The 14,152-nt window shown below is 39.6% G+C and overlaps 1 protein-coding gene across 1 annotated transcript; it reads left to right on the forward strand.

Moving 5' to 3' along the window:
- Positions 1-710: 710 nt before the first annotated feature.
- Positions 711-2,102, forward strand: LOC138909693 (uncharacterized). The gene is made up of 3 exons (XM_070200904.1): positions 711-1,192; positions 1,313-1,517; positions 1,614-2,102. The coding sequence occupies exons 1-3, from the start codon at positions 711-713 to the stop codon at positions 2,100-2,102; spliced, it is 1,176 nt and encodes a 391-aa protein (XP_070057005.1).
- Positions 2,103-14,152: the final 12,050 nt, after the last annotated feature.

The following is a 14,152-nucleotide window of genomic DNA, read 5'->3' on the forward strand; positions in this document are numbered from 1 at the left end:
GACGACCGCGTCTACTTGCCTGTGCGTTTGACCACAACAAGTTTTTGGCGCCATTGCCGGGGACTTAGAAATTAGCTACTTGTTTGAGTTAAGCTTTTATTAGTTATTTGTTCAAGTTTTAATTTTCAGTTTGCCTTGTTTGTGTTAACGTAGGCTCTTCTATTGAATGCGGAGGAGTAGAAGTGCAAACAACCTCCTTTCTCTTGATCCTGACTTGAACGAACACTTCACATAGTGAGGAGGGAAGTCGAAGGTAGAACTAGAATAGAAAGATAGTTGGACATCGTAGCTCAACCACAACCAATAGAGATGGCAGGTAACGAAGAGCGTCCGGTGATAGAAGATGCAAGGCCCAATCTTACTAATATAACTCAGGCTATTGTGAAGCCTGATTTCACGGGTCACTTTGAACTCAAACAGTACATGGTACAGCTGATGCAGTCCACAGGGCAATATGTGGGTCTATCTCATGAAGACCCGCAGAGGCAAATTCAGATCTTCCTGGAAATTACGGACACTTACAATTATCCGAATGTTTCCAAGGATTATGTCAGGCTGACATTGTTCGCCTTTTCACTGCTGGGGGAAGCCAAAGAATGGTTGCAAATGTAGCCCGCGAACTCGATCCACAGTTGGGATGATCTAGCAAGGAAATTCTTAATCAAGTTTTTCCCACTAAGAAGATAAAGTCGCTAAGAAGCCAGATTCTTATGTTCCAACAACGGGATGGCAAGACACTTCATCAAGCTTGGGAAAGATACAAGAAGCTGCTCAAAGACTGCCCACATCACTGTCAAACTGATGAGGTGTTGGGGCACACTTTTGTAGATAGGTTAGACGAGACATCAAAGATGAATCTTGATTCAGCTTATGGAGGTAGTTGCATGGCGAGGCTGTATAGTGAAATCCAGCTCCTGCTAAACAACTTCACTACTAATGATCATAATTGGCAAGGAGATGGGGAATCACGAAGAGCAATTAAACAGAAAGCAGCCGGTGTAATTGAGCTTGATGACTTCTCAACCATGAGAGCAAACATAGCAAAATTGGCAAATCAGTTGAATAGAATGACAATGCACCAGACACAACAGATGCAACATGTACAACATATGTCTACTTGTTGTAAATTATGTGGTAGCAGTCACAAGAGTCACATGTGCCTTACAAATCCTGAATCTATCTACTATGTGGGGTAACAGAGCAGAGGTCTGATAAATCAGCATGCACAATATGGGAACACTTACAATCTAAATTAGAAGAATCATCCTAAATTTTCCTGGGCTGGAAATCAAACGACTCATAATCATTATAGGACCCAAGAAAAATTTAATCAACCTCAAAAGCCACCCCAGCAAATAGAAGAGAGTACAAATGATTTGTTGAAGAAGTTGTTGCTTGATAATCAACAACTCAGGACTGATTTCAGAAATCTTGAGAGACAAATGGGGCAGTTAGTGTCAAATAAAAATACTAGGCCTGCAGGTGCTCTTCCTAGTGATACAGAGAATAACCCTCAAGTTAATGCAGTTACACTCAGAAACGGGAGAGAATTAGAATAAGTGCCAAAGAAAATAAAGGACAAGCCTATACTTGAGGGGGAGTTGATCCCTAAGGCAACACATGAGTCAAAGAAAGATGATACAAGTTCAGAGCCAGTGAATGTTGCAAGGCCACCACCACCTTTCCCCCAAAGATTGGAGAAGAAGAATGATGGCTGCATGTTCAACAAATTTCTCTCTATGTTGAGCCGGGTTCAATTGAATATTCCATTGGTAGATCTACTTTGCGAAATTCCAAAGTATGCTAAGTACATAAAAGATCTAGTGGCTTACAAGAGGAGATTGACTGAATTCGAGACAGTCGCAATTACTGAGGAGTGCACTTCGAGGGTCCAAAACAAGCTTACTCAAAAGCTTAAGGATCCTGGCGGCTTCACCATCTCTGTACGGATTAGTAATATCGATGCGGGTCATGCTCTTTATGATTTTGGGGGCGAGCATAAATCTAATGCCCTTGTCCTTGTTCAAGAAATTGGGTCTGGAAGCTCCAAGACCAACCATTGTGATGTTGCAACTAGCGGACAGATCCATAGCCTAACCTGAAGGAGTGATTGAAGATGTGTTGTTACAAATTGGGAAATTCATCTTCCCAGCGGACTTCTTTATCTTAGATTATGAGGCTGATGAACAAGTTCCAATCATATTGGGATGACCTCTCTTGGCTACAGGTGATGCAATTATTAAAGTGAGAGAGGAAAAAATGATTATGAGGGTGGACAACGAGGAAGCAGTTTTTAATGTCTACTAGGGAATCCAACTTCCCCGCCATTATGAGGAGCTCTCTATGATATGTGTTGTGGAGGTGGATGAGCAACTTATCGACATGAGTATATATCTAGATGATTCTCTAGAGAGAGCACTCATGTTGTTCGATAGCTTGGAGATTGATGAAGCGGTTGAGAAGATGATGTATATACTAGATGCATCTTGTGCTTACATGCAGTGATTAAACCCCTTTGATATCCTAAACAGGCCAAGTGAGCCTCCTCCAAAGCTGTCGATTGAAGAAGATCCAAAATTGGAACTTAAACCCTCCCTCCCCCCTCCCACCTTCAATTTGCTTATTTGGGTGGTTTTGACACTCTCTCTGTTATTGTTTCTTCTGACTTGTCTAAATTGCAGGAAGAAAAGCTGTTAGGAGTGCTACGTGAGCACAAGCGAGCAATTGGGTGGACGATGTCTGACATTGGAGGCATTAGTCCATCCTTCTGCATGCATAAAATCCTCATGGAGGAAGGACACAACCCGAGTGTAGATCAACAACTCCACCTAAATCCAATCATGAAAGAGGTGGTAAGAAAAGAAGTGATTAAGTGGCTTGATGCAGGTATTATATTTCCAATCTCCGATAGCAAAAGGGTAAGCCCCGTCCAATGTGTGCCTAAGAAAGGGGGTGACTGTAGTGGTTAATAAAAATAATGACCTGATTCCCACAAGAATTGTGACTGGATGGAGAATTTGCATATATTATAGAAAATTAAATAATGCCACTCGAAAGGACCACTTTCCCCTCCCGTTTATTGATCAAATGCTTGATAGGTTAGCTGGACAGGAATACTACTGTTTCCTAGATGGCTATTCGGGGTATAATCAGATTTCTATAGCCCCATAAGACCAAGAGAAAACTACATTTATGTGTCCCTATGGCACTTATGCGTTTAAGAGAATGCCCTTTAGTCTCTGTAATGCACCTGCGACTTTTCAAAGGTGTATGATGGCTATTTTTACTGACATGGTGGAAAGATTTGTAGAAGTGTTCATGGATGATTTTTCTGTGTTTGGGTGTTCTTTTGATAATTTTTTATTGAACCTTGATAAAGTGCTTGCTTGGTGTGAAGAGACAAACTTGGTGCTAAACTGGAAAAAGTGTCATTTCACGGTACGTGAAGTTATAGTCTTGGGGCACAAGGTGTCTAAAAATGGTTTGCGGGCAGACAAAGCAAAGGTTGAGGCGATTGAAAAATTGCCCCCACCAACTTCCGTCAAGGGAATTCGTAGTTTCTTGGGCCATGCAGGTTTTTATCGTCGTTTCATTAAAACATTTTCAAAAATTTCTTCGCCTTTGTGCAGGTTTCTTGAGAAAGATATCCCCTTCATGTTTGATGATGCCTGTCTGAAAGCATTTGAGGAGCTAAAGGGAAGATTGGTGACTGCACCAATTATCATTGCCCCAGATTGGGCGCATCCATTTGGGTTGATGTGCGATGCGAGTGAAATAGAAATCAGAGTTGTTCTGGGGCAAACAAGGGAGAAAATTTTTCACTCTATTTATTATGCGAGCAAAACTCCAAATCCAGCCCAGATGAACTACACTGTTACTAAAAAAGAGTTGCTTGCAGTGGTGTGGGCATTTGACAAGTTCAGATCCTATCTAGAGGGAACCAAGTCTGCACACTTCATTCAAGTCATGACTACCACTAAGTTTGAATTCCAATTTAATTTCCCTTATTCCGAAAGTCTAAAGTCCTTCCAATTTTCACCAATTCCGACCTACCTTTATTTATGGGATATTTGAAGGAGAGCTTTGGAATTCGACATCAGGAAGTGTTTTCACACCATCGACCGACATCGACTCATCCTAATCTTTAAGGAAGAGATCGACGATCCCAAGTTCTTTTGCCCCATTCAGAAAGTACTTTAGAAAATCTGTCTAGAATTAATTAGAGAGATTGTTTACCTACATGGTGTGTCTATATCTAATAACTCGGATCGAGGCACTCAGTTTACGTCATATTTTTTTAGAGTCGTGTAGCATGAGTTGGGCACATAGGTCGAGCTGAGTACAACATTTCATCCCCAGACAAACGAGCAGAACGAACGTAGTATTTAGATCTTGGAGGACATGTTGCACGCCTGTGTCATTGATTTCGTGGGTCAGTGGGATCAGCTTCTACTATTAATAGAGTTTGCCTATAACAACAACTATCAATCAAGTATCCAAATGGCTCCTTATGAGGATTTATATGGGAGGCGATGTCATTCTCCGGTTGATTGGTTTAAGCTTAGGGAGGCTAGATTGTTGGGCACTAATTTGGTTCATGATGCTTTGAAAAAGGTGAATTTATTCAGGAGCGGCTTTGCACAGCGCGGTCCAGGTAAAACAGATGAGTAGGCTCATGATGTGGCATTCATGGTTAATGAGAGGGTTCTACTTAGAGTTTTGCCCATGAAGGGTGTGATGAGGTTCGGGAAGAAGGGCAAGTTGAGCCCTTATTATATTGGTCATTTTGAGGTTCTAGAGAGACTTGGTGAGGTGGCCTACAGACTTAATTACTACCCACCTTATCGAGAGTTCATCCGGTGTTCCATGTTGCCATGCTTCAGAAGTACTATGAGGATCTGTCACATATGTTAGATTTTAGCTTGCTGTAGTTGGACAATAATTTGACTTATGTCGAGGAGCCAGTAGCTATGTTGGAGAGGCAAATCTGAAAACTGAGGTTGAAGAACATTGCATCGGTAAAGGATCAATGGATAGGTCAACCGTCCGATAAGGAATCTTGGGAGACCGAGCATTATATGTGGAGCTGATATCCTCATATTTTTGATACCCCAGGTATGATTCTAAACTCGTTCGAGGACGAACGTTTGTTTAAAGGGGGAGAATTTATCTACCCGGCTGGTCATTTTGTGTATTTGAGCCCCGTTTCTCCTTTGAAGCTTTCCGTGTGTGTATTTGTTATTAATTGACTTGCGGGGATTGATGGTTTTATTTCGGTAAGGTTTTGGGTTTAATTGGAACACCTAGTTCCTAGTTTGGAAGAGTTGACCAAGTTTGACTTTTGTGAAAATTAATTTCGGAATGGTATTTTGATGCTTCCAATAGGTTCGTATGATGATTTTGGATTTAGGCGTATACCCGGAATCGAATTCGAAGGTTCCTATGATGAATTAGCTCTTTTTGCTGAAAGTTTACAATTTGAAGATTTAGAAATTTCTTAAGTTTGACCTTGGGTTGAGTTTGTGGCTATAGAGTTCGGATTGTGGTTTCGGGACTTGGAATAGGTCCGTTTTTTCATTTGGAAATTGTATGCAAAGTTTAATCTTATTGCGAGTTGGTTTGATTGGAATCAGATGCTTGGTTGTGAATTTAGAAGTTCTTGAGTTTCATTATGATTTTGATGCATTTTAACGTTCGATTCGTGGTTTCAAACGTTATTTTAGTATTTTGAGCTCGCGAGCGAGTTCGTACAAGGTTTCTAGACTTGTTGAGATGGTTGGTGTGGAGCCCTGGAGGATCGGGTGAGTTTCAGATGTGTTTTGGGATTGGGTCTTTATAGTTTGGAAACAAGTTGTTTTGGGATATTGTGGCACATGTGGACATGTTTCATGGGTTGATTGTTGTTGTGAGGAGTATAAGGGTGGCGATATGCACATGCGGCAAAATAAGGGAGGCATTTCACTTTTATATGCATGCGGCGAAATAAGAGTGGAGATATGCGCATGCGGCAGAATAAGGGAGACATTTCATTGTTATGTGCATGCTGAGAAATAAGGGTGACACTGTTGATGATATTATGTAATATTTCGGGGTGTCTCACTTGATGTTGTTTATGTGTTTAAACGTGGTTGATATTTTTAATATACTTGTTTCTTATAAGTTTCCATCTTGTAATTTTTATGAGTTGTTAGTTGAATTTGACATGCTATCATATGTCCTACTCCTATTTGATGTTTGGTTGACAAAGATAGGTTTTTTTACATTGACTTTTTATCACATGCTCTAGAGGTTGCTGATATTTTCTCTGTTATATATTCTATGGTTAGTTTTTCTTTGATATATTGCACATGTTAATTGATTAGTGAGTATCACATTACTTGAACCTCGTCACTACTTCACCGAGTTTAGTCTTGATATTTACTGAGTACTGACTGTGGTGTACTCATACTACGCTTCTGCCTATTTTTGTGCAGATCCAGATACTTCTGATCTGGCGGATTAATAGGGTGGAGTGCTTGTGCTTATTGGAGACTTCAAGGTATCCCCGTTGTTCTGTTCGTAGGCCTTCGAGTCACCCTCTTTACTTTTTTCTATTATTTATGTATTTCAAACGGTATTGTACACTTTGAGACGTGATATGTATTCTATTTAGAGCTTATGGCTCAGTACTACCGGAATTTGGGAAGTTAATTATTGTACCCACAGTTGGCAGTTTTGTTAATTTGATTTTGTGATATTTGGATTGACATCACTATGTTGTAGGCTTACCTAGTCTTAGAGACTAGGTTCCATCATGATCTCATCGGTGAGAGTTTGGGTCGTGATATATCCCTTTGAGTATCCACTGAATTTGTTGTTCAAAACACTTGACTTCTTTCATTTATAGTTCTGTGTTTTTTAATCTTGTTATTTGATTTTTTGGTTTAGTTATATAAATTATAGGTTTAATAAAGAGGTGCATGTTCAGCGATTGTGTGATTAATTTGTCCATCTAATTCTGCGTGACATGTTTATTCGAATGCTTTGGAAGAAGTTATGTGTAGTAAAATAACGAATCATAATCGTTTAACCTGTGCAATGTCAATGCCTAATTTACCAAGTAGGATTTCCCCTCTCAAGAACTGAGAAGTATAGCCAGAAATATGATCATCTTCGACTCTGTGTGAAATGCTTGATGAAGTAACTCATTTGTCAGTATTTCAACAAGAATTAATAGCTTGCAGTTCCTGATATTCTGTTTAGAGTCTATTGGCTTTCAAGTTTACCTTCATCATTACAGACTAGCTTAAAACTCGCTTCAAGTGTTATGATCATCTTTGTGAAACATACTAGGACAAGTGTAAAGAATGGATGGCTTTTCTATCTATGCATCTGAAACATGAACTTTAGTCGACTGATATCTGTGATCTTGAAACCATATGTAATAATATTCTGAATTTCTATTATGAATGCCAGGGATACTTCATTAGTATAGGAAAAGATAAATTATAAGCATGCATAGCTCTTCCTAGAAATACTGTGGCATTGTTCATTTCATCAACTCAATTGGTCTCTATCAGCTTGATGTAATACTAGTGAGGAAATAAAAAATATGCCTATAGAACTTTGCCCTTTATCATCAAAACTGAGATTTAGATAATGAACATGATTAAGAAAGAAGCTACTATAAACAATCATTATTTTCTTCCTTTACTTGTTGTAACTGCTAAGTGTCGAGCATGAACATTACCCTCCTTATAAGTGGTAGTCTGAAGCGTAATGCTTAGCTTTATTGAAGAGGTAGTGGGAAATCAGTAGGAATATATAAGAAATGGAAATTCGCTTATGGACCTCTATCAATAATCAATGTAGATATAATCTTCTACGCTATAACCATACAATTGCTGATAGAGTCTTCACCTTCTGTGTGTTGTCATGAACTAAAACACATACTGCTTATTAAGTCTAGAATGTTTCCTATTAGGGTCTGTACGACAAATTATGTTAAGATGAATTTCGATTTTATAACTTACTTCAAGATGTAGAAATGGAAAAATATGTTCTGCTCCAAGCTGATAAATTGTTCTTAATAGCCTCTGAATTTGCAATTAGAAGCTAGATAAATATTATTTGTTACATTGTGACTGGATATAAGAGGTTAATTCTTTGTGTATAATTTTTTTATTGGAAGAGTAGGAAATCGGTAGTTTCTAAGATAGCCTTGGGTCGACTATACCTTGTAAAGATCCCTCCCAGGCACAAGCATTGCTCGGGGTCCATGAGGCCCTTGTGAACTTTGAAGTATCAGGAAAATAAGGGAACTCCTTTGACATCCATAGACCTCGGGTAAGCTGAAAACAAATTGATTCCTATTAACCCTCTAGGAAAATCACTTACAAATAACTTTGATTTGCTGCTATCATAGCATTTACCTATTTACGTTGTTATTATATATCTTTTATTTGGTTAAGGTAAGTTAATCTAATCCTTATATTTCTTTCCTTTTTGGGCCTTTTTTAGTTCATTTTCACTCTGGCCCTGTCCTAGCGACTAGGCTACTAATGCTACACCGCTTTGGGCCTGCTATTGTTCCTCGTTGCTATTTCTTAAGGGTTCCTAGAGCTAAAGATCCATGTCGGCCCCATAAGAGTTTAAACTGTCTTACTTACTTTATTATTATTCCTGTATATGTTGTGTTTGTACGTCAACTAACAAAATATTTGGATGCCCTATTTTCTTTTATTTAGTGCAAATATATAGTAGCTAACCTAGCTAATTACTACTCGTAGGTAAAGGAAATTTAAATATGAGTTATTCATAATCTTCCTCATTTTTTATATACAAGTCATTGCTTTCTAGTACTCTTTAATTTACCAAATGTTTTGCAGAAACAAATTTCCATTAACTATGAGGCAAATGTTTAGAGGTGAATCAGCTTAAAAAGAGTTTGGAAACAGGCTAATCATTCTCCGAAACAACAAGCGGCACTTTAGACATAAAATTAGTTTTTATGAAAAAATGCAACAAAACAAGGACCACGAACTGGGCTTCATAAGTCCTGCTTATATTTGAAAACAAATATGATTTGCAAGAAGAAGAATTTCGACCATTTGTGGCTACTTAGCCTAGTTGATTTCCTTCTAAAACAGATTGGCCTGATACATTTTAGAAGTTTAAGAAGCTATTTAAAGGCTCAATTCCTTTGCTCCAAAATCAGTTATTTCCTTTATTTCAAAAAATGGTATTTTTTCTTCCTTCCACTTATATTTTTCCGTAAGTTTAGACAACTTAGATTATTTTATGCGCCCATATAACTTAAACTATACCCGCATTTATATTATTTATCGAACCTCATCAACTTTTCTCCTAATTCTACTTTTTTGATAAATCCTATTACTACTTATCTTTACCTATAACCATCAAATAAATTTGCTTCTATACTTTAACACACAGACATCCTTCGTTAATTTAGAGTTAACTTTCTTTTAGTTGATGAACAAATAATCGGAACATAGGCAATTCTTTTTTCCATTTTTAGACTAAGTTTAACGAACTACTTTTGTATATTATAAGGGATGTCTCACCCTTCCCCATAGAATAGCTTGAACCGTTACCTAAAATCTCACTGGTTTAGCAGATTATTAAGTTGTTGATCTTTATCCGACTTATAGATACACTGATATACCTTAAATATTAGGTGGTGACTCCTTACCTTTATGAACCTCAGAATTACCATTATGTTGAGTCATGTCTTAACTAGTGTAAAATAGGGCGCAACAGCATGGCGACTCCGCTTGGATACTTAGGTTCTAACCTTAGCGGACTTAGTCTAAAGTTCTAACACTTGGGGATGTTTGTTTATATTCTGTAAATCATTCGTTTAACTTTCGTTACATGTCTAGTTTATATACTTTCACAACTTGCTATTACATGCTTATTGCTTTATCACCAATACTATCACATGTCTATCACAATTACTTGTCACTGCTTTTAATAGACTGTCATTGCACTTTTCTATCGAGTCTTGGTCGTGCACAATCACACACAAATCACGCAATGGTTGTCTTTTCACCCCTCCGAACCTTCTTTCAAAAACTCTTTAGTTTCCAAGAATGTCATGCGAGGTCAACTAAAATGTCATCTCGTAGTTATTCAGTCTGATGCTGAAAGTTTAGGAAATACTCTACCCTTAGAAATATAGGTGATGTTGCATATACCTTAGGTGGGTCGATCCTTGGCATTGACCCACAAATAGGAAGACCTCCCTAATATCAACAGGTTTTGCACCTAATGACATGTATTTATATGAAAATAATAAATTAATCCAAATTTAAGATGCCAAGGATTCGGAATAACATTTACTAAGATTTTTTCATCTACATTCCTTTAGATTAAAATCAATGCAACATCCTAGACATTGGCATTGTCATGGGAGACCCCCACAAAATTGAAGCAGCGGCGGAGGAATATTCGGAGGGCACACGGAGATGGTAGTAGAATACACTTGGGAGCACTGACAGTACTAATGAATGTCTGGGCCAACAGGGCACTTACAAAGCTACTGGTCGAATTTTGAGACCCTTCTAAGGCAGTCTTCAAATTCATTGATTGTGAAATAACACCCACGCTCGAGGAGGTTACCAGCTTTACGGAACTGCAATTTGCCGGACGGAGGCCAATACTACCAGTCATCATGCTGGGTCACAGATTCCTGTGTGCTTTGGAATTGAAAAGAAGCCGACAATTGAGGAATGTTGAGAATTGATAGATAAGTTTGAATAAACTGTTTGAGAGGTTCACGCAGCTGGAGAGTTACGATAGGTACCAGGAGGCGATGCTATGCAACAAAGAGACATGGGAAAGCATCCGATCCCTAACCTTCTCTCTTGCACTATTGGTACTCTTGGTCATTCCACAACGAAGGGGACTGATCATTGTCAATGTGCTACCCCCAGTTTTAGCCAAATTTCGATGAAATTTGAGAGTCGCCTTCGTCTCAATACTTCTAGCGAAAATGTCTAGGCTCTGGCAGCATGTTCCAGAGGCTATAACTTCTTCAAGGATTGCAACTTGCTACTACACATATAGGCGACAAAGAACTTCTTCCAGAGGGAATTTACCGTAGACTACTTTGTCGGCATCGGCAACATGATCCGGAGCCATGAAGAATGGAAGAGGAACTAGGAAGCACCCCATGGATAGGAAGAGTGGCATGTATTTTTGACCCATATTAATGGAGAATTCATCCAATGGAAGCTTTCCTGGATGAGTGGGAGATCTATAGTTAGGGGACCCGAAAAATACATCGTGAGCGGATGAGATTAGAAGGGATCAGTCTTACGCACCATGGCGAGTTTTGAGGCAATTTGGTTTGGTCCAAGATGTATCCTTATGGTCTTGGATGGCCCTGTTTGAGTATGATTACAATGGCCAAATCCCGATCCCGAGAGTAAGGCCAGTTCAGGAGGAATGGAGCGATTTGGTTACAATGAGCATGGGAGAAAGCGCATGATGCACTCTAGAATACTTTGCACGGATATTCGAAGAGGACCAGTTGTCTATACCAAGTCCGGAGGGGCATTTAGATTTTGAAGATTCAAAGGCGGCTCTGCAGGTGTAACATAAGATACTATCTCATTACCTCGTCAGTCCCGCCATGTACCATCAAGTGGTGCCGAGATGAGTCGACTACATGCTACCACCACCTGAAAGGGACGATGATGTATTGGAGTATGTGCAGATAAAGTATTATGAGGAGTTGGAGAGGATCCAGAGGAAGAGCCTGAGTACCATGGGGAGAACATAAAAGAGAGTTGGAAGAAGATCCTGAGGAAGATCCGGAAGAAGAAAGCTTGGGGTGGATTTAGGAGAAGACAAATGAGTCCCTATTGGTTTCCATTTTGTATTTTCTAGATTCCCTAACAGCGATCATATAATTCCATTTTCGTGTAGTCTTTGTGAAGCCCTCAGGGGCCATATCGTAGGATTTGACAATTCTTCTTCTATCTCTTGTATCATTTGGTGAAGACTTTGTAGTCTCCTTTCCATGCCACTTCTTTGTACCCAACAAAATTTATTATCAATGAAATCCAATTTCCAATTTTGCTCCGAATTCGAACGTATTGGGTAATTCGGATAAGTTGTTGACACTTACGATGTAGGCCTACATTCGTCAAAGAGAGGTTCCTTCAATACATTTAGGATACATTTTTGAACAATATGTGAACTAACTGCTTTATGTGATTCTATGCAGTGACATGTATTAATTATTCTCTCGAACTAACTCCCATTTTTTTTTGCTTTGCTTTCTTTCTTGTCTACTTTTATTTTGTTCTCCCCCAGACAGATGTTGATTTGTGTTGACAATCAAACTGGCCAAGCCACATTATAAATTTAAGATCGAAAGGAAAGATGACTGTCGAAGATTAACCGGTCGGAAATGCTCTAACAGTAACTGATGCCTTGGTGGCTTCAAAATAAAGATATGAAACACAAAATGATGAGTATGTCACCCGATTGGAACATGAAGTAGAACTGTTGAGAGGGGAGTACAACAAATTCGAGATCTGGCACACCTGGCCGTGACAATGCTCCCCCAACCACCCATCTTCCCATAGTTAGATTCTATTCCTGATCATTTTCCTTCATCTACCAGGCAACCTGCCAATACCCTAACTGCCACTACCAGCACCATATTTCCCACTACCATGAAGGCTATACCCCCGCTTATCCCTGCTAATCCACCAAACCCTCCTATACATACACCTTACGTCCTGGACTATATCTAAACCCCACAAATTCCTCCAACCACAATCACTTTTGTCCAAACTCCCCTCGCTATGCTGTCACCCATGCTAATACCCATACACAATATATACTTGCGGCACACATCGCCACTCATGAGTGGTATGTTCCACTCGCCGCGGGTGTCACGATCAAGGTGTCTTATGAGATTGACTAGTATGCCTAGATGGAGAGAGAAGCAAGATCTAAAGAGGATGAGTCATTGTCTGATCAACTACGCACCTTGAAAAAGAAAATGAAGAACTTACAGGTCGCTCTAGAGAGCGAGAGCCTTGACTACTAGGACCTATGCATACAACTAGATGTTGACATGCCGGTAGGATACAAGCATAAAAAATTTGACATTTTCAATAGGACAGGCGATCCCCATGCCCACTTGAGGGCCTATTGCGACAAGCTGGTTGGTGTAGGGAGAAATGAAAAATTAAGGATGAAATTGTTTATCAGGAGTCTGACCGGAGAGGCACTCACTTGATACACTAGGCAGGATCCCAAAACTTGAGGGAATAGCAGGATATGGTCAAATACTTCATGAACCGCTTTATGTTCAACACCGAGATCACACCTGGCAGATTTGCCTTAGTGAATATAAAGAAGAAACCTTTAGAGTCATTCCAGGAATCCGCCCGACGTTGGAGATTGAAGTAGCCAGAGCACAACCTCCGTTAGATGACAATGAATTGACAAAATATTTCATCCATGTCAAGGAAGGCATTTGCTTCGAAACAAATAATGGGAATGATGGGTCAGAAGTTCCCTGATTTGGTCAAGATGGTGATTTCTTATAAGAAGGTATTAAGTCTCGGAAAATACAATCCATGGCCACATTTTCCCCTTTTACTAATTAGTTCTGCCTCCTCGAGCCAACCAATAACCCACAAATCCTCACATTCCATCGCACCCTCTTTATACCCCCGTTTACAATACCCAACAAAATTACAATCTGCCCCGAGCCAATACGCATCATAACCCACCACGACCATATTCCCCTATCCAAACCACAACTCATCTGAACATACTAATTTAACCACCAAGACCGCGCCCTAACCTTAAAACTCGAAGCCCCAGAAATCACACCCTAATTGCTGAAATTGTGGCCTTATACTAAACCACAAGGAATTGGAGCAATCTAGTGCACCCCAGCTCCATCAAATGTGAACCACAACCACTAATAAACCAGAAGAACCAAGGAGTAAACATGACCACCTAGGAAGAAGACTATGATTTCACAGGAACAATCATCACCATTGGTAACTCTAAAGCAGTAAGAACAACTCCTTGAGTGGCTCCTTTGATCACAGTACAACTGATTTCACAAGTAATGGTCCGAACGTACCAATCGTGGCCTGCCGCAGCCACCCTGATTCGA

This window comes from Nicotiana tomentosiformis, chromosome 4 (genome assembly GCF_000390325.3).
Source record: "Nicotiana tomentosiformis chromosome 4, ASM39032v3, whole genome shotgun sequence".
Classification (NCBI taxonomy): Eukaryota; Viridiplantae; Streptophyta; class Magnoliopsida; order Solanales; family Solanaceae; genus Nicotiana; species Nicotiana tomentosiformis.